The 21,173-nt window shown below is 36.8% G+C and overlaps 1 protein-coding gene across 3 annotated transcripts; it reads right to left on the bottom strand.

Moving 5' to 3' along the window:
• Positions 1-90: 90 nt before the first annotated feature.
• LOC120769270 (odorant receptor Or2-like) lies at positions 91-8,597 on the bottom strand. 3 transcript variants are annotated; one of them, XM_040096179.1, is made up of 8 exons: positions 2,593-2,672; positions 1,581-1,906; positions 1,374-1,512; positions 1,002-1,269; positions 830-929; positions 519-620; positions 324-431; positions 91-259 (listed from the first exon to the last, which is right to left on the bottom strand). In XM_040096179.1, exons 2-8 carry the CDS (start codon positions 1,884-1,886, stop codon positions 158-160), a joined length of 1,125 nt encoding a protein of 374 aa, XP_039952113.1. In that variant the 5' UTR covers positions 1,887-1,906; positions 2,593-2,672; the 3' UTR covers positions 91-157. The 3 variants fall into 3 exon arrangements, with proteins under 3 accessions (XP_039952113.1, XP_039952114.1, XP_039952112.1); XM_040096178.1 differs by lacking the exons at positions 91-259; positions 324-431; positions 519-620; ... (3 more) ...; positions 1,581-1,906; positions 2,593-2,672 and adding exons at positions 6,338-6,439; positions 6,501-6,608; positions 6,675-6,776; ... (2 more) ...; positions 7,532-7,670; positions 7,739-8,044; XM_040096180.1 differs by lacking the exons at positions 91-259; positions 324-431; positions 1,002-1,269; ... (1 more) ...; positions 1,581-1,906; positions 2,593-2,672 and adding exons at positions 7,160-7,427; positions 7,532-7,670; positions 7,739-8,065; positions 8,497-8,597 and having other exon boundaries at positions 527-929.
• Between the last annotated feature and the right edge of the window lie 12,576 nt (positions 8,598-21,173).

Raw genomic sequence — 21,173 nt, 5'->3', positions numbered from 1 at the left:
GATTATCTGACGATGGCGTCATCTATCTTCTGCCAAAGCTACATAAGAACCATCGCAAAAACGAATCAATATTACAAGTTGATATTTTGTAAATTAAGTTTATTTGAGCATAGTTTAATTCTTGTTCTACAGTGCAATAAAAAATTACAGAGTCTCATTATTGATTAAGACCTTGTAGTAGGGAAAAATATGAATATGAAACACGTAATATGGCTTGGAAAGTCTCCATAGTCATCGGATATAGACCACCGGCCGTCATCTGGAAGACAAATGTAAATGTTTTCATCTACGTAAACAGTAAATAATTTAACAATTTGAAGTACTTGTAGAGGTTTCTGACATCTTGCGATCATAGTAATGACACATTTACGCATTTCCAAATTTCCTCTATACCAAGGTGTGTCGTAGGCGGCGTTGGCCACTTCAAGGCTCTAGAATTCAGCAAAGACTTTCATATATTTCTACCAATACAACATACGAAAGTACGAAGAGAGTTTGCTACTGAAAATCAAACTTACCTCAGTTGCCAGATTGTTCGCATAAAAATAGGTAATACCAATCATATAAATATTGAAACTGACAAATAAGAAAACCATTAGAATGAGTCGGAGATTATGTACCTGGTTGCAAAAAAAAAAATGATATATTGGCAGCTGTTTTATCGAGTATTTAATACTATCACATAAATCTAACTGCTATTCCGTTAGCCAAGGCAAATTGAGAAAGACAGACAATCTATTACTTTCCGTGCGATTACGGCAAGGAGTTTAAATAAATATTTTTGATAACATGGACTGGATTTTGAGACTCTACTTGTATAAGCACCTACCATTGAGAGGACAAAAAGCAGCATGCAGAGGATCATACCAAAGAGCGCAACGTGAAAGAATCCATCCACAGAAATTAAATCTTCGAGATCATCACACAAGCTATAAAAAAAAGAAAAATAAATTGAAATATATACTTAAGTAAGAAGGGATAAAGTTTGTGGATTCGCTTACTCGATAATCTTTCCGTGATACGCAATACATTCCTTGAAGTCCTGTAGCATGGTTTCTTCATTCTCACTGCCTATATTTCTTAGCTTGACACACAAATCCTTTAAGGCCAACTCGCCGAACATAAGAGATATGAGTAAAATATTCGTAAACGGGAGATAAAGAACCAAAATAGCCGGCGTTAAAAACACAACTTCCATGAGATAAAAGAGTTCATAGTATGGTGTTTGGAGGACATCGAAGAATAGATATTGCACTTCAATGATATGTTCTTTGAGAAAGATATTTTGAAGGAAAATTTGAAGAGCGAAATTGAAACATAATAAAAGAAAGTAATAAGAAATGTAAAATTGAATTGTCTGCCATGTAGCTTACTTCGTTCATCAAATGATAATGGATAGAAGAATGCGGCTATTGCTGCTATAGCGGCTACATAGATGGTCACTTTACTCTGCTTTTGAGTTTTTCTAGTGATTTCCTGTAGTATACCGACCATTTTTGGATCGCCTTTACGCTATTTTTATGTGCCAGAAATTAGAATAAGTATAACGCTCTAACTTAAGTATGTCTGCCAAGACCTACCTCGATATCAGTGTACCACTGTTTGATGTATTGAAAGAAGCGCTCAAATTTTTCGGCTTTCTTCACCACGATCGAGAAACGAATTAAACAATGTGTCACCAGCAACAAACAGTAAAAATTCATACTCGTATCGCCAATATCCTCACCCCATGTCTTAAACACATTAATCATTTGCCCCACAAATGATATTATTAATATTAAGTAAAATAGGAATCGCTTCATCCAGCCGATTGAGTCTATGAGTCCCACTTTAACGAAAACTTTAACATTTACTGCATATAACGGTAGATTTTCGTAGCTACTCATAGTGATGTTGTTTTTAAGCTCTTAAATGAAAAAAATATTAAATTAAAATAAAGCCCGAAAGAGGTCGTTACCGACGAAAACATTCAAAAAGTTCACAAAATTATTTTGGATGACCGTAAAGTGAAATTGTTCGAGATGACAGGTACTCTGAAGATATCGACTAAACCTATATACCATATATAATTTACGAATATTTGGTTATGAGAAAGCTCTGTGTAAAGTGGGTGCCACGCGAGCTCACTTTTGACACAAAAACAACGACTACTTGATGATCCGGAGCAGTGTTTGGAGATGTTCAAGTACTATAAACCCAAGTTTTTCAGACGATATGTGAAAATGGATGAAACATGGCTCCATAATTCCACTCCGAAGTCCAATCGACAGTTATCCGAGTGGACTGTAGACGCTCCAAAGCGTGGATGAATGAAACAGTCGCCTGGCAAGGTTATGGCGTCTGTATTTTCTTTTACAATTTCTCTTGGAATTTATTTATTTCTTGTGTTAAATTTGTTTTTGGAATTATTGTATATTATAATCCAAATATTTTCTTTGCTCCCTTATTATAGTATTGTCAACATGTTTCGTTCACTTGCTTCTTCAATTAGGAAGTCATAATTTTATTAATTATTACATTTACTTCAAAGTTTTATGAACTTTATCGCATCTCTTAAAATATCTAGATATACATTTTGTTAATAAAATTAACCTTTATTTTAATTCTAGTATGTTAGACTCCCAAGATTTTCGTCCTGCACTTATTTTAGCTCTGTGGTCGGTACTGTTTCAATGCCTTGTTGAAAACTGTCTTACAAAATGATTCACGCGCCATTAAATAGGAAATAGATCCATTAAAATGCAGCAGCAGATTTGAATAATTGTCTCTGCGGTGAGAACCAGTCATATGTGTAAGTACTGGCACTTTGGGCATTAGAAAATCCCTTTCCATCAGCAGCTGTTACCATTGCAATTGTAGGCATAAGTATACCTATTACGATGTGCAAAAATTAGTAAAACTTTTTAATTTAAATTCGCAAGAAAACCTATCCTTGAAATAATTTTTTCTAGGTTGGCATGACTGTCAGTGTTAGTGTCTGTGCCAAATGTCACCTCAAAATAATCATTAGTATTTGTATACGCTTGTCTTTCTGAAGTAAATAAAGTGCATTCGGCGATTTTTACGATGAGTGATTATTCAACAAAGAAGTTCTCTTGTGTGTGGAATCAAATTTCTGGTGGGGAAACATTCAGAATGTTGAAAAAGGCCTTCGGTAGTAATTTTTGACGCGAGCACGTGTCTTTGATTGGAACAAATTATCTAAAGAGAGTAGGGAACGCGTTAACGATGAACCACGTTCTGGACGGGCATCAACATCAACTGATGATCAACACGTCAACAAAATAAAGGAATTGATACTTGAAAACTGACGATTAACAATCAGAGATCTTACTGGTTTTCTGGGTCTCGTTGGAATATCGGAAGGATCAGTAAAAGCCATTTTGTAAGGTCATTTGGGCCTCAAAAAACAGCGTCGCGTTAACAATTTATGCTTAATACCCGAAAACAGACGATCAATCGGCCGAATATCGTAACAGAGGTGCCCCGAAGCCGAAAAAACCACGTCAGAGCTGGTCAAAAATAAGAGCTATGTTGACAATTTTCTTCGTTTATCGAAGTGTGGTGCACTCTGAATTCCTTCTGACCGGCCAAACTATCAACAAGTAATACTATTTGAGTGTTACGGATATGTGTCAATTGTGCGAAGCTATTTGCAAAAAGTGGCCGGAATTATGGGCCGAAAACTCTTGGTTTTTGCACCACGATAATGCACCTTCGCATACTTCGTTGATTCCTCGTGAGTTTTTCGACAAATTTTCAATCAATATCGTCCTCCAATAACCGATTTGCCTGATTTAAACTTTGCTGTTCGATTCGCTGCTCTCTAAATTCTGACGAAATGAATACCGTTTATGCTATCTTATTCCTTTTGGCTAAAAGGGGATCGCTAAAGGTCTTGTAAGTTGTTCGCCGTTCATAAGTTTAGACTTTTCTTAGTTGTAGGGGTTCCAACTAGTCATTGCCATATCGGTAGCCACGCGGCAAGGTTGATAATTTCACAGGATGCCAGTTGTAGAAGCAATCAATATAGTCATGGGAGGTATAAATATCGCAACACTTAATTTTGAGATGTTACGAAAATTTCTGGAAGAAGGCGAGGTAGAAATATTAAAGGTAAAGTAAAGCGAGGATTCTGAATTGACAATTTAAATATAGGCGATTATTGTCGTGTAGAAAATCACTTAAGAGGAAAAATAATTATGATGGAACGAATTATGTTTTACCCGCAAAAATAATTTCATACTTTACTAAAGCTCTCTTGTAGCAATTCAGTTCATTCTGCGTATATCGAATTGGAAGTATGATATTAAAACTTTTGCATTTCGTGGCTCGAGGCTTAAAGGTTCTAATATTAACAAGTAAGGAAGGGCTAAGTACGAGTGTCACCGAACATTTTATACTCTAGCATGATAAAGTAATAATCGAGATTTCATTATCCGTCATTTACATATTTTTCAAATACCGTATTTGTGTAAAGTTTTATTCCGCTATCATCATTGGTTCCTAATGTATATATTATACAGAGAAGGCATCAGATGGAATTCAAAATAGCGTTATATTGGAAGTAGGCGTGGTGTGAACCGATTTCACCCATATTTCGTACGTGTCTTCAGGGTGTTAAGAAAATATTATATACCGAATTTCATTGAAATCGGTCTAGTAGTTCCTGAGATATGGTTTTTGGTTCCTGAGATATGCTTTTTGGTCCATAAGTGGGCGACGCCACACCCATTTTCAATTTTTAAAAAAAGCCTGGGTGCAGCTTTCCTCTGCCATTTCTTCCGTAAAATTTAGTGTTTTTGACGTTTTTTTTTTAGTCGGTTAACGCACTTTTAGTGATTTCCAACATAACCTTTGTATGGGAGGTGGGCGTGGTTATTATCCGATTTCTTCCAGTTTTTTACCGTATATGGAAATGCCTGAAGGAAACGACCCTATAGAGTTTGGTTGACATAGCTATAGTAGTTTCCGAGATATGTACAAAAAACTTATTAGGGGGCGGGGCCACGCCCACTTTTCCAAAGAATTACGTCCAAATATGCCCCTCTCTAATGCGATCCTTTGTGCCAAATTTAACTTTAATATCTTTATTTATGGCTTAGTTATGACACTTTATAGGTTTTCGGTTTTCGCCATTTTGTGGGCGTGGCAGTAGACCGGTTTTGCCCATTTTCGAACTTAACCTTCTTATGGAGTCAAAAAATACGTGTACCAAGTTTCATCATGATATCTCAATTTTTACTCAAGTTACAGCTTGCACGGACGGACGGACGGACAGACAGACATCCGGATTTCAACTCTACTCGTCACCCTGATCACTTTGGTATATATAACCCTATATCTGACTCTTTTAGTTTTAGGACTTACAAACAACCGTTATGTGAACAAAACTATAATACTCTCCTTAGCAACTTTGTTGCGAGAGTATAAAAAGAGAGATCGGCTATATAGTATAGTTCAAAATAATTGGGATTATGAGGTTATCAATGATAGTGGCGGCGGGAGCCGATGGATCCGATATGGTCGTTCGAAGGTATGTCCGATGATTGGAATCGATGTGTGCTCTGCCCATTCCATCATCATTCCCGTCCAGTTATAAGTTGAGGACGAAAGGATAATGAAAATATCTGAAGAGTCGGCGTTACGAGTTTTCGAATGGAAGATTTTGTCGCTGACTGTATGTTACTGTATACCACAGTCGGCGACATCGGTAAAGTTCAGCGAATCAATGAGATCACGTTGTGTGCATGTATCAGAAACTATGAAAGTATTTGCTGTAGTACCCGCAGATTGAAGCGGAGGAAGAGGAAGACCTTTGTTTCGTTGGAAATATAACATGGAGATGAATCTGACTACGTCTGATATTTGCAATTGACGGAAAACAGTGAAGGGTAGAAACGACTTTCGCACTTTTAGTAACACGGTTGCAATCATGTAAACGGTGTGCATTCCAGTAGGGTTGAGGACTATTAATATGGTCAGCATACGGAGAAGAATTGATTTCAGGATATCGATCTGTTCGTCTGTCAACACAAGCGATAACTTGATGCATGTTGGAAAGAGAAAGCGGTTCGATATACTGTCGATATGTTTAAAAAAAAATTATCAAAAAGCTGACCGAAGCGTATAAATTGCCTTGTTCTTCACAATAGATATCTCGAATATGACGCATAGTTTTAGTCCAACTAAATTCTTTCATAATATTGTTACTATGGCATCTTCTACCTTCTGCTAAACAACCAATTAATATTACAAGTTGATATTTTATAAATTAAGTTTATTTAAGCAGAGTTTAATTCTTGTTCTACAGTGCAATAAAAAGTCCAGTGTTTCATTACTGATTAAGACCTTGTAGTAAGGAAAAATATGAATATGAAACACGTAAAATGGCTTGGAAAGTCTCCATAGTCATCGGATATAGACCACCGGCCTTCATCTGGAAGAAAGTAAATCTTTTTTTATTAGTAAATAATAAATAAAATAGTAATTTTGAGAACTTGTAGGGGTTTCTGACATCTTGCGATCATAGTAATGACACATGTTCGCATTTCCGAATTTCCTCTATACCAAGGTGTATCATAAATGGCATTGGCCACTTCTAGACTCTAGGATTAAGCAAATAAAAATAAATTAAAATATTTTTTCCCATACGCCTTGGAAATCACACTTACCTCAGTTGCCAGATTGTTCGCATAATAATAGGTTATACCAATCATATAAGTATTGAAACTGACAAACATGAAAACAATTAGAATGATTCTGAGATTATGTACCTGGTTGCAAAAAAAACCAAATAATATACTATCAACTGTTTTATCGAGCATTTAATACTATCACATAAATCTAACTGCTACTCCGTAAGCCAAGGAAAATTGAGATAGACAGACAATCTCGTTTCCGTTCGATTACGGCGAGGAGTTTAAATAAATATTTTTGATAACATGGACTAGATTTTGAGACTCTACTTGTATAAGCACCTACCACTGAGAGGACAAAAAGCAGCATGCAGAGGATCATACCAAAGAGCGCAACGTGAAAGAATCCATCCACTGAAATTAAATCTTCGAGATTATCACACAAGCTATAAAAAAGGAAAAAATAAATTGAAATACATTCTTAAGTAAGAAGGGATAAAGTAAAGTAAAGATTCACTTACTCGACAACCTTTCCGTGATACGCAATACATTCCTTGAACTCCTGTAGCATGGTTTCTTCATTCTCACTGCCTATATTTCTTAGCTTCACACACAAATCCTTTAAGGCCAGCTCGCCGAACATAAGAGATATGAGTAAAATATTCGTAAACGGGAGATAAAGAACCAAAATGGTCGGCAATACCAACACAACTTCCATGAGATAAAAGAGTTCATAGTATGGTGTTTGGAGGACATCGAAGACTGGATATTGCACGGTTATCATATGTTCTTTGAGAACGAAGTTTTGAAAGAAAATTTGAAGAGCGAATTTAAAACATATTACATAAAAGTAATGAGAAATCTAAAATAGAATTAGGTGTCAAGTAGCTTACTGCGTTCGTCAAATGATAATGGATAGCAGAATGCGGCTATTGTTGCTAAAGCGGCTAGATAGATGGTCAGTTTACTCAGCTTTTGAGTTTTTCTAGTGATTTCTTGTAGTGTACCGACCATGTTTGGATCGCCTTTACGCTATTTTTATGTGCCAGAAATTAGAATTAGTATAACGCTCTAACTTAAGTATGTCTGCCAAGACCTACCTCGATATCAGTGTACCACTGTTTGATGCATTGAAAGAAGCGCTCAAATTTGTCGGCTTTCTTCACCACGATCGAGAAACGAATTAAACAATGTGTCATCAGCAACAAACAGTAAAAATTCATACTCGTATCGCCAATATCGACACTCCATGTCTTAAACACATTTATCATTTGCCCCACAAATGATATTATTAATATTAAGCCAAACAAGAATCGCTTGATCCAGCCACTCGAGTCGATGAGTCCCACTTTAACAAAAACTTTGACATTCATTAAATATAGCGGTAGATTTTCGTAGCTAGTCATGGTGCTGTTGTTTTCCAGGCTCTTAAATGAAAAAAAAAAATATTAACTTAAAATAAAGTTTTGGGTGACTGTAAAGGGAAGTTGTTCGAGATAGCAGGCATTCTAAAGTTATCAACTAAAGCTATATACCATATATAATTTACGAATATTTGGGTATGAGAAAGCTTTGTGTAAAGTGGGTGCCACGCGAGCTCACTTTTGACCAAAGACTACGACGAGTTTATTATTCGGAGCAGAAATTTGCAAGCCTTATAATGGATCACACATGGCTCCATATTTTCATTCCGAAGTCCAATCGACTGTAATCTATGTGAACTGCAGACGAAGAACTTGCTCCAAAACTTGGGTAAGCGCAACAGTCGGCTGGCAAGATTATGCTTATTTTTGTGATTTTTGCATTTATTTCAAACTTTTATGAACTTTATCGCATCTTTTAAAATATCTAGATATACCTTTTGTTAATAAAATTAACCTTTATTTTAATTTTAGTATGTCAGACTCTCAAGATTTTCGTCCAGCACTTATTTTAGCGCTATGAGCTCTGTGGTCGGTACTGTTTCAATGCCTTGTTGAAAACTGTCTTACAAAATGATTCACGCGCCATTAAATAGGAAATAGATCCATTAAAATGCAGCAGCAGATTTGAATAATTGTCTCTGCGGTGAGAACCAGTCATATGTGTAAGTACTGGCACTTTGGGCATTAGAAAATCCCTTTCCATCAGCAGCTGTTACCATTGCAATTGTAGGCATAAGTATACCTATTACGATGTGCAAAAATTAGTTCAACTTTTTAATTTAAATTCTCAAGAAAACCCATTCTTTGAAATAATTTTTTCTAGGTTGGCATGACTGTCAGTGTTAGTGTCTGTGCCAAATGTCACCTCAAAATAATCATTAGTATTTGTATACGTTTGTCTTTCTGAAGTAAATAAAGTGCATTCGGCGATTTTTACGATGAGTGATTATTCAACAAAGAAGTTCTCTTGTGTGTGGAATCAAATTTCTGGTGGGGAAACATTCAGAATGTTGAAAAAGGCCTTCGGTGGTAATTTTTGACGCGAGCACGTGTCTTTGATTGGTACAAATTATCTAAAGAGAGAAGGGAACGAGTTAACGACGAACCACGTTCAGGACGGGCATCAACATCAATTGATGACCACATCACACGTCATTAAAATAAAGGAATACTTGAAAACTGAAGTTAACAATCAGAGATCTTACTGGTTTACTGGGTCTCGTTGGAATATCGGAAGGATCAGTGAAAGCCATTTTGTAAGGTCATTTGGGCCTAAGAAAAGTGAAAGCACGATTTGTTTCAAAATCATTCTATTTTATCAAAAAACAGCGTCGCGTTAACAATTTATGCTTAATACCCGAAAACAGACGATCAATCGGCCGAATATCGTGACAGAGGTGCCCCGAAGCCGAAAAACCACGTCAGAGCTGGTCAAAAATAGGAGCTATGTTGACAATTTTCTTCGTTTATCGAAGTGTGGTGCACTCTGAATTCCTTCTGACCGGCCAAACTATCAACAAGTAATACTATTTGAGTGTTACGGATATGCGTCAATTGTGCGAAGCTATTTGCAAAAAGTGGCCGGAATTATGGGCCGAAAACTCTTGGTTTTTGCACCACTATAAAGCACCGTCGCATAATTCGTTGATTCCTCGTGAGTTTTTCGACAAATTTTCAATCAATATCGTCCCCCAATAACCGATTTGCCTGATTTAAACTTTGCTGTTCGATTCGCTGCTCTCTAAATTTTGATGAAATGAATACCGTTTATGCTATCTTATTCCTTTTGGCTAAAAGGGGATCGCCAAAGGTCTTGTAAGTTGTTCGCCGTTCATAAGTTTAGACTTTTCTTAGTTGTAGGGGTTCCAACTAGTCATTGCCATATCGGTAGCCACGCGGCAAGGTTGATAATTTCACAGGATGCCAGTTGTAGAAGCAATAAATATAGTCATGGGAGGTATAAATATCTCAACACTTAATTTTTAATTGTATCGTTGGGAGAGTGAAATAATTTTCCTCCATTTCAAGTAAATAGCGCCCTTACTAGTTAACTACTAGCCATACAGTGTTGCCACTTTTCGTTATGCAGCCACAAATGCAATAATTATGTACCCATTAATTGAATTAAATCGTGACTTTGCTTCGCCGTTGCCCATAAGGCGAAAATTGCCTTACGGCGCGAGTACTCGCGCCATGCAAGTAGTGTCCTTACTCGTTTTTCTAACGTTTATCGCAACAACGAGGCTGGTGTGTCGCTGATGCTATCATTATGGCGCTTGTTATAATTTTTTTCCGTTTTCGCTGCATTTTTTATGAAAATGTGCAAAGAAGCTAAAGAAATGGCGAAATAATAATGTTGTGGCGCAATTTAATTTTTTTATGGCTTTGTCTTTACTCTGCCGTTAATTATGTTTTATTATGTACATAAATGACTGTGACTTTGGCGAGTTGTGTTTTCACTTCCCTGGAAAATACAATACATATAGGAGAGTCGGATTGGTATGTAATACCAATGAGGTATAAATGCAGTGGTTAACTCTTTCACAAAACTTTGAAAATCTTTTTAATTGAAAAAATGTTCAAGGGCATAAAATAAGAATAACTATCGTACGATCGTTCGACTGGTACCTTCAAAGGGAAACTTGTAAAGCTAAAAAAAATATTTTTTCAAAATTCACAAATATGCATATGCGTTCTTCTTTTGATAACAATTAAACTAAATTACTTTTCTTTTTCATTTCTGATAATTTCTCCAAGGTGAGTGCAAACTTTTAACAAGAGTAATACTATATACTCTCTTAAGTTAACATCATCCAATCAAAGTAGAGTAGATTTAAATTTATAATAAGTTTGAAATCAAATTAAAAACAAAAACCTAATATTATTCAAAAATCAAAACCAAAATTTCGCCACTTACGTACACGCTGAGCAAACGCCGTTATTCCGCTGATATTCTACACGGCCAATGAGTTAACTGCATTCCGCTGATATGCGCTGCTTTCGTTGTTCAACAAATATTTGCACAATTTAGAGCAAAAAGTTTAAAACACAGCGACGGACATGGAAACTTGCGCTCCGCTTAAGCTAAGGCTACAATAAATAGTAAAGCGATGAGCCACAGTAAAGTGATGAGCACAGCAACCACGAGAGCAAATCAAAAGCTAATGAATTGACCTCTTCACCTGAAGGTTGTTTGCAGATATTGAGTTCTTGCGCTTCACTTCAATATAACTAATTGTAGATCTTTTGTATAATATAGCATAGTGTTGTTGTTGTAGCGGTAGAGAACTGCCAAGTTGACAATCCTTGGACGGATAAAAATCCGGCTTCAAACCGGTTATGTAGACCTGACTGTTGTGGGAACGGATAGCATAACATAGTCTACTCAAAGAGTTGTCAGAACAGGCACCTCTAAATAACCGAACTGCGGTTGAAGAACTTTAGCTTTTTTCTTTAATTTCTGAGCAGATCTGTAGCCTGTGGATGATCTCTGCTAACGACTCGTCATGGTGCACCACTATGTGCTTAGCCTTATTCGGTAGATAAGGGAATGTTGTAGATTGTATGTGTGTTGCTCTAAGGTCCATTGGCCATCATTGAGAATAGTGGCTTGCTCACAAAATGAAGCATAAAATTGTGTGTTTGCAGACGCGCTGCAATTTCTACAGCAAGCAACGTTGTGATGTAACCAAGATAAAGCATGGACAAAAATTAAAACAATAAAGAATCACCCTTACTGGCGTCATGCTTTTATACTCAGAACACATTTGACGAAGAGTTGAATAATTTTGTTGAATTAGTGAGGTTTGTTTACTATGTACAAGGTGCGTTCCAAAGTAAATAGGACTTTTTGAATCTAGCGCCCCCTGGTGGCGCTATCTATATGTCGGTGCGTTAGAATCCGCTGTATCTATCGATTGTTCAGTGAGAATTTCGTGACATTTCTTCGATTGGAAGTGAAGTTATTGCGTTTTAAGTGTCTGTATGTTTGTGTTATCGGTGCGAAAGTGAGCTTCGAACAAAGAGCCAACCATACATTTTTTTTTTAAATTGACGACATAATGAGGACATAAATGACGATCAACTTGTGGGCCAATCAAAATCCGTGATCACGAAATTCCATCGAAACTGTGCCTGAGTTCATCAAAAATCAGACGAAATCATCATAGAAATTTATGGAAACGTTAATGCGGTATTCTACCTTGGAGTGTTGAAGCGTTTGGTGCGTCATATTCGACGTGTTCGACCCGAATATCGCTAAAATGAAAGTTGACGTTTGTTGCACGATAATGTGCCGTCTCATAGATCGACGCTTGTGACCGATTATTTGACCAAAAATCACATTTTAACTATTAATTACTCCCCGTATTCACCTGATATAGCACGGTGTGACTTCTTCCTTTTCGGAAAAATGCACTTTCCCATGAAAGGAAGGCGTTATGCAGACGTAGAGGCCATTCAAAAGGCTTGCACCGGCATACTGGCGGCCATACCGGCCAACTAGCTAAAACACTCGTTCGACATGCTTTTGGTCCGTGCAAAAAGCTGTATTGAAGCAGAAGGAGACTGTTTTGAATAAAATGAACTGATTTTACCGAAAAAATCATTTGTTCTGTTTGTTTTAAGTCCTGTTTACTTTGGAACACACCTTGTATTATATAATAGTGGGAATAAATGTGGTATAAATGTAGTGTTTCCTGATACCTACCTATAAATCACCATAAATTCCACCGTCAGATGGATTATATTCTGATAGAGTTTAAGACAGTTTTTCTTTCAGCTGTAATTCAAACCCGCATCTACTTACATATTGCTTAGTGTCCTTGTCTCCTCAAATGTGTTAAACATTCTTCACCGATACCGGGCACCGATATCAATTAGGGTTATAGGCAACAGTTCCCTAAAACCCTAATGCTAACTCTCATCAAGTAACTACATATAGTTGAAAGTTTCTCTTACTCTGTTCCGGTTGAAGTAATTTCGAGGCATGGTGCCGAATTGACAATCCTTGGCCAGATAAAATCCGGATCCGCTCCACTTACTTAGACCCGAATGTCTGTTCCTCTTACTCTGTGGCAGGCATACTTAGGCATTGTCAATAAAAGTCGGCTTTCGCCGATCACTCTGTGACTGCCTTAATAAATGTTAATGAATTCAAAAACAGCGCAATACTTTGAATAAAATCGCTATTTCAATTATTTTCCGCACTTTTTTTAGAAGTATTGAAAACTTATCCAAGTATTTCGGAACTTTTGTAATTTTACGCTTTCGCTCCGCCAACACTAAGTCCTGCCTTAATAGTTTAAAGATTAGTTTGCCGTGGGTCTTTGCCACAGTGTGATTATATTAAAACAAACGCTTTTTTATGGGCAAACAGTGTTGGAAAGTGTGATGTGCTGCATGATGAAGAAAGGCCACTGCTTCTGTGTATGATGCTGAGCTTTAAGCTGTTGCGCTTACAAATATTTCTCCATCAAACTTCTAGTTAGGCGCATACGAGATTACCTCGTTAGAGTTAATTTTTTGTTGCTAACGATGCGCTCTATTAAAACTAAAGTTTTACATATTTGATTTGCTTGGTGTCTCTGCGGATGTGTTTATACTTAGTTCAATGCTTTAAGAATGCTTGTGGGCACTGTTTTTTTCAAAGATTGTGGAAAATAATTCGAAGCTTTGTAAGATTATACTTGATGCACTCTAACAAATTAGTCTATGTTCTTAGTGCACTGCTGTCTCTTAAGCGGCGGTTGTATTTTCGGGAACAAAATTTTTTTTTCAAATATACATACATATATCTACTTCAATGGATATTATGATCTGTTTGATTTAACATTATCGTAACTAAATATTTTAAATTATTTCCGCCATTTCGTTGAAGTAAATGGCGAATACCAGCCTTACTCAATAGTAAAATCAATCATATGCACCAAGTGTGGAATAGCTGAAGCTGCAAAGCTTAAACTTTCCGTGCAATCATTAATCACGAGTTTACCTGCGTCTGAATGCAAAAGAAACTTTTATTGGTATTGTAAGTAAATTACTCATCTGAGGCAATATAACAATTATAACTATTGATATCAAATAAAAGGGCGATCCATTTCGTGGTTCTCTATCTTTTGTTAAGGAAAAAACACAGAAAATTCAAATGTAATGTTTATTATCATTCGAAAGAACATTCTTTGGCATATATTTTTTAAGAATACTAAGAATATGTTGGACGCGACTACGTCTGAGATGGTCCGTCCGTTGAGTCCAATTTTCGAAAAAGTCTACCGATGTGATATCATACGACCTTGATCGCCAAATCGACTGCTCAAAACGTGAAATGATCTGCTCACTGAAGTCTACTTTCAATAAATCAATCAGTCGCCCTTCACAGTTACGTTCTCACCGAAATCATTTTTGAAGACCGATGATTCCTCTTACCCATCAACCACACCAAATACCCTTCTTTTTTTCTGGAAGAGCTCTTGAATTTGTTCAGGTTGATCTTCGTCCCAAATGCGGCAACTTTGCTTTTTTACATACCCACTGGGCCAAAAATAGACCTATTCACTGAACAAAATTTTTCTTGGAAACGTCAGATCTTCTTGGAACTTTTCAAGAGCCTATAGCCACATGGGAAGTTCGAACGGCTGCAGTTCTCGTACAAATTATTTTGGACGCCTTCAATTTAAGATCTCGACGTAAAATACGTCAAGTCGTTCCATAGGTCAGTCGACTCTCCACGGTCTTCGTGTACACTCTCAGCTATGCTTGCTATATTTTCTTCACTCCGTGCTGGACGAAAGCTATTCGGTCGAATATTATTTAATAATGAATGCTGGGAATGAAGATGGTTGATGGTGCTGCCAATAGTACGCTCAGTAGATCGATTATGCTGACTGTCGATTATGCTATCTGTCAAAAAAGTGCTATTGAAAAAAGTACCTCAACTTGGATCAGTTTTATTTTATACAGTTTGTCTTAATCGATTGCACTAATTATGATGTCACTGTCTTTGACTTGGTGTATTATATAATTTGCTAATGAAATTGATTAATTATAGGAACTAGCACAATGCTGCTTTTATAGAATGCATATACACTAGGGTGGGTCAACAAAAAGTTTCACTCTTGTTATGAAATTTATAAGAAAAACAAAACTATTCTTAAAAGATAATCTCAAACTTAACCCGTTAATGTCTTTTAAACGGTTAGGTTTATGAAAAATCGTATGAGATCATTTTGACATTTGAATATTTCCTCTGATAACAAGACAAAATTTAAAAAAAAAACTGTTTAGCGGATGTCTTCCACGTTACAATTAAAGGCATCTACTTGGGAAAACTTATTTAGTTTTCAGAAAACGAAGAGATTTTATTTACACACACCCTAAGAATACTATATATAAAATACAATAGTGTTTGTGTCCCCGCAAAATGTATAACTGCTTATTGTTCGCAAGGTCTTCTTAAAACTTATCCTTGCATTCACAACTGCTAATTAATGCAGCACTTAATTAATAAGTGCAATAATAAGTAGAAGTGATTGTTTTTCTATTTTTTAATTAGTAGATGACTCTTGCAAAGTGAAATGAAAATTATAGGAGAGACTAAAAACGCTCTTCGGATAGTTCGGACGGTATGAAAAGATGAAGCAACTCGCAGTTAGACATGATTTAGTAAATAAACGGATTAATGATTTCTACTTACTGAACAGTATCCAGCCGTGTTCAGTTGCTTTGTGTAATATGCAATTTTTTTGAAGGAGAAATTTTTATATATTTTGATTCTGGTCCTTTCATCTGAGTTTTCAAAGTATCCATTGTGATATCCGTGGGCTAATCAAGAACTGGATCGTATTTTAAAACTGAAAGTTAGTCAAAAAGTGAAATTTCGTGTGGAATAATGGCATTTTCGAAAAAAATTAAAAGTTATTTATTTTGCACAAACTTTAGACTTCTATGGATATTGCTAGAATTGGAAAATTTGCAATAAGATCATATGTTCTTACAATCTAAGTTTTTGTAGCAGTTGAAAGTATTCAACAAATAATTTTGTGAAATGCTGTTGCATTTATAGTAGTAGTTAAAGCGGCGATAAAAATTCGGGTCCGTTCTAGTTATGTGAACGGTGAAAAAATTTTGTCAAGTGTTCTGGTCCGTTATAATACAGATTTTTCGTCTTATTTCCAAACAAATAAATACTTAAAAGTTTTCCTACCATGTCTTATGATTATTTTTTCATCTTAATATTTGACAGTATTGAGTTAACTGAAAACTTAAATTAAGTGGTAAAACTAACTTCAAATCTGATTACCCTCGAAAATATTTTAACCAAATTATAGAGATGATTGAAAACCGTGTGTAAAAGTCTGAAACCTTGCCGCAATCGCCACTGAGCCTTAGCAATCTACTACCTCAAAGGCCACTGACCTAAGTAAGGGTGGTTGACCGCGCTAAATGCAATAAGGGTTGATGTCTTCGCTAAATATAAACAAAAGACTCGTGGACAGAATTCCAGAAGTTATATCGCCATTACCAGACTAATAATATGAGAGTAATTAAGCCACCTGGAAATAGTTTTCGATAAAAAGTTTTCATGGACACCAAACTTAGACGCTTGGGTTAAGAAAGCAACTACAACGTCATACATCTGCCAAAGTATGGTGAGCCCAAATGCTATCTGTAAGCAACTGGAAGCGAAGCCAGCTCTTAGACCGAAGGAATCCAGCCTTTTAGGCCTCCGTAATAAGGGGCCTTCAAAGATATCTAGGGTCCAGGGTTTATTGAACCTGTCTCCGAGATTGCACAAATAAGACTTTTTGCATTGATGACCTTTATCAGAAGCACATGTAGGTTCAGAGAGCCCAAAATAGTGTTATGGGATTTTAGGCGCGGTGTTTTCACAATTGGCTTTCTATCATCTATTTAGTTTATGAAAAACACAAGCCTACGTGTGGCACAAAGTCTCCAAAAACGGTCGAGAGATCGCTGAAGACATGCCTCGTTCTGAGCGACCTCCTTTGACCTTTTCAATTGAGGCAAATATTAAAAAGTAAAGAATAGGGTGCTTGAATATCGTCAGGCACGGGTGAGAGAGATGGTAGGGGAGCTCGACTCCGTTCGAATGATTTTGGTGCATACTTTGGGTATGAAACGCCTTCTTGCCCGATTCGTCCCGATAAAGCTGAATTTTTTTTCGAAAAGGTTACTACGATACAGATCTCTTTGGACATGCCTGATCGTGCGAATTCCAATTCCACTTATATGGAGAGCATTATCACAGCCGATGAGATATGGGTTTATGAGTTTGACATGCAAACAAGTCAAAAATCATCGGAATAGAGGGGAAAAACACAGCCCGAACCAAAAAAAAAAGCACGCCAAAGCCGCTCAAAAATCAAGGTGATGCTCAAGGTTTTTTTTTCGAAATTCGTGGTTTGGTGTATAATGTATTTATTTCCGAGGGACAGAAGGTCAATAAGAAGTTCTATTTGGCCGTATTGAGGCGTTTGCATGAGAATATCCATCGAAAATGGCCAGAATTGTGGAAGAATAATTTCTGGATTTTTCACGATGATATTGCACCATTGAGCCACGATTGTGACCGAATTTAAATATTTAATCACATATATTCATATGTAAATATTCTCTTACCTACTAAAATATTTTAATATGCAGTCATAAGCTACATTCGTACACTTGTTAAACTTATATGGAACAGCTGTTCCGTCGCCCACAGTTTTCCGTGTAATATTTTTCGCGTTATTCTCCTTTTTTTGAGTTAAGTGCACAGTATTTAAATAAATTCATTTCGTTTTTATTTGCACAATTTTGGTTTTTAACTCCTTTTCATAAGACTTGCGGCGCGGCGCGGCTTTCTCGGTTGGCGGAAGGAAGCTCGTTAACAGGTCACGTGTGCGTGTGTGTTTGCGGGCAGACCAACTCGACCAGCTGCTCATTCGTTTCCCCATTTATTTTATTACAAAAATATGTGTATTTATATAAAAAACTACGTACACATGTACATATGTATGTATATATGTGGTGGTTGCGTGTTTACATATGCTACCTTTGAACTCACCACTTACACTTATACACGGTAAATGTGTATAAAAATGCACATAGCGGTTTTGCAAATATTTAACAGCCTTGTTTGCACTGCTTTAAAGTGCAAATTTTTGCATTTAAATGTTTTTACTCAAACAAAGTGTATTCTGTGCAGTTATATGCCAGAGACTATACTTATATCACATACAATGTATGTACTATATGCATAGTATGCATATCATATATTTATGCATGAGTGTTGAGCAATTTGTTTAAAAGAGATTTCGCGCGCCTTTTTCCATATCCGTCTGTAATTTGCATAGCAGCGAGCTCTGTTAAGAGTTCAGTGGTACATTTTTAGCAAAAAAAAAAGTATATTTTTTGTACATATGTATGTATATTTATGAAAATATTTATGCATATGTACATATGTGTAAACAATGCTGTTGAGTTTCAAAAGTTTTAAAGAAAGAGTTGGCGATAGAAATAGTATATGACAATGTATTTGTGTGATTGTGTTAAAAAAGTTATATAACAGAGATTTAATATTTAATTTAGTAGTAGAAATACGATGCACGATAACAAAACGACATTTACACCATCTAGCGGTGTGTTCGTTTGCTTATAGTCTTTCCCTATATGTAGACAATCAATTGACGTAATCATTACTGCAAAATGGTTTTATAACCGAGCTATCCAATTTGAATTACAACAAGACCAAAAACACAACCAACTAAAGAAAATGACTATAATCCTCGTAGTGAGGCTGAGAGAAAGTCTAAATGGAGTTTGGTATAAATTCATTGTTTCTTAAATCGAAACCTCTTATTAACCACACTTATTTTCATTGGTCTTCTGACCAAAATGATCCTTCTATTGGCATCAAAAGACGTGGAAATCATTATATTGATTTCATTTACACCTTGTAGTTACATATATCAAAACTGCATGATTTGGGTTTCAAAATTGTTTCGCCATCCACAATATTATCTGCATCAGTACCGCCGTGACTTTTTTGTTCTGAAAGCTCAAAAAATGCTCATTGTTATTATCCACGTTGAATTATTTCGCTGAAGAACTACCTCTGGTGGTGCTTTGAAAGGCCTTTTTGGACCTTTCGGATGAACGTCACCGTATCTGGACACTAAAATCATTCAAACCGTTCAAGTCATCGGGCCTTGATGACCGGCTCCCATATGCTCGAATTGTGAGAGATTAGACCATGTTCCGAAGACCTCAAAAATGGTTAAGGTAATGTTTATGTCCAAGGCTGAAAGGAGCTCTCGTCGGTGCAAGGGATTTCCGGGGCATTAACCTTTCCTTGTCTTTGTTGCAAATTCATGGGTCTGTACATTAGCTTGCCAACATCAAAATTCAGATCGGTTAACACTGCTTTGCACAAGGAATTTGCTTTAGTTACCTTTCTCGACATCGAGGCCGCAATAATATGTGGCTGGAGGCTGTGGTTAAAGCTTTCGAAAAGTTTGAGCTGGAACGAACCGCAAGCACCTCACATATAATCTTTTATGCGACAGAACGGTAGAGAGGAATGGGGTGGCAAAGACATTATGAGATATTAACAGGTACATCTCGCAGGGTGGAATACTTTCACCACTGCTTTGAATCTTGGTAGTTAACGGCCTACTTAAAGCACTCAAGAAATGAGGCTGTTGGGTGATAGAATACGCGACGTTTTCTAATGGCTAAAGAATAAATATCGTCTATGAGCTAACCGAAAGGTATTTCAACGGGTTGTCCAACTGCACGGTAAGAAGGGGCTTAGCTATCAACCTAAGTAAAATTCAAATAGTTTTATTTACTAGGAGTTAAAAGATCTCTGAGGTGCCTCTCCACTTACATGGATGCTCACGTCATTAAACTTGATAGAAAGCCTCGTGAAGGCCAAACATTGAGGGGAGAGTAAGGAAGGTATCGTTTGCCTTATATTGGTGTAGAGGAGCTATAGAGAAAAGAGGGAAAGTCTTTCGAACCTACTACCCATGTACTAGATGGTGCTATTCATGGTGAACCGATGCATGGGAATAAATTGAACAGATTTTCGTGGAAATCTGCACTAAATTTCGTCACAAGAAAGTTAAGTACGATAAAAAATATTGGATCTAAAATAATTTTGCAAGCAAATTTTATAGTTTTTTGGATCAATATCATGTTCTTTTTAACTATCTCACATCGTGTCTTCAAATATAGCTCAAGAGATAAGACTTACCACTGCTTACTATAGAAGCGGGCTAAACAATCACAGAGTTTTATTTACAATTGTGAATAACATATTTAAAGGATCGGCCAGCTGAGTTCCAATTTATTGAAACACAATTCTACGCGTATTTAATTATTAGAAATCTATGGATTCTTGGCAAATGGAGTACAATATTTTTACGGGCAATTATTTATTATTATATTATTGATTTTCGTAACTCGATCGTTTCAAACCGTCGATGCCGTTGAGTCAGCCTACAAGTTGAAACTCTCTGCTTTACACCCATCCACATTCAGCTTAAGGTATTCCATTCACAGTTGTACCGTTATAGCCGCGAGCATGCGAATGCGAGCGTTGAAATCGTAATTTGGTGCGACAACAACCACCACTAACGGAGTATTTCATTAACACCGGCGAAAATCGGCAATTTTTTTCTACACAACACACGGCTCGCTGTGCACCCTCGCATCCAGCAGCGCCAGCCAATCTAATTAGGGCATGACAATTAAATTTCAACAACGCGGTGGCAGCATTAAATGTTCACATTTCAACAATGCAATTTGCGGCTCGGCAATAATTGCATTCCAACCGAAACGGTGCGGTGCGGGTGCATGTGTGGCGCTCAACGGTACACCTAATGCGGCGCACCAGTGCGCATGGCTTGTGCACCGTGTGTGTGTGTATGTGTGTGTGCAACAAGCCAATTGGCACGTGTGACTGCAAAAATATTGCAGAGCGGCAAAAAGACAGCCAGCGCATAGCAGCGCATGGCATGACATGGCATAGCCTGCGTTTAAGCAGTAAATATATGAGAGCATTCACATTTCCACAGATTGCTTTCATTTGCGAGCGATGAGCGGG

Source organism: Bactrocera tryoni, chromosome 2 (assembly GCF_016617805.1).
Source record: "Bactrocera tryoni isolate S06 chromosome 2, CSIRO_BtryS06_freeze2, whole genome shotgun sequence".
NCBI classification, from domain to species: Eukaryota; Metazoa; Arthropoda; class Insecta; order Diptera; family Tephritidae; genus Bactrocera; species Bactrocera tryoni.
This window is presented reverse-complemented; position numbering and strand designations above follow the sequence as displayed.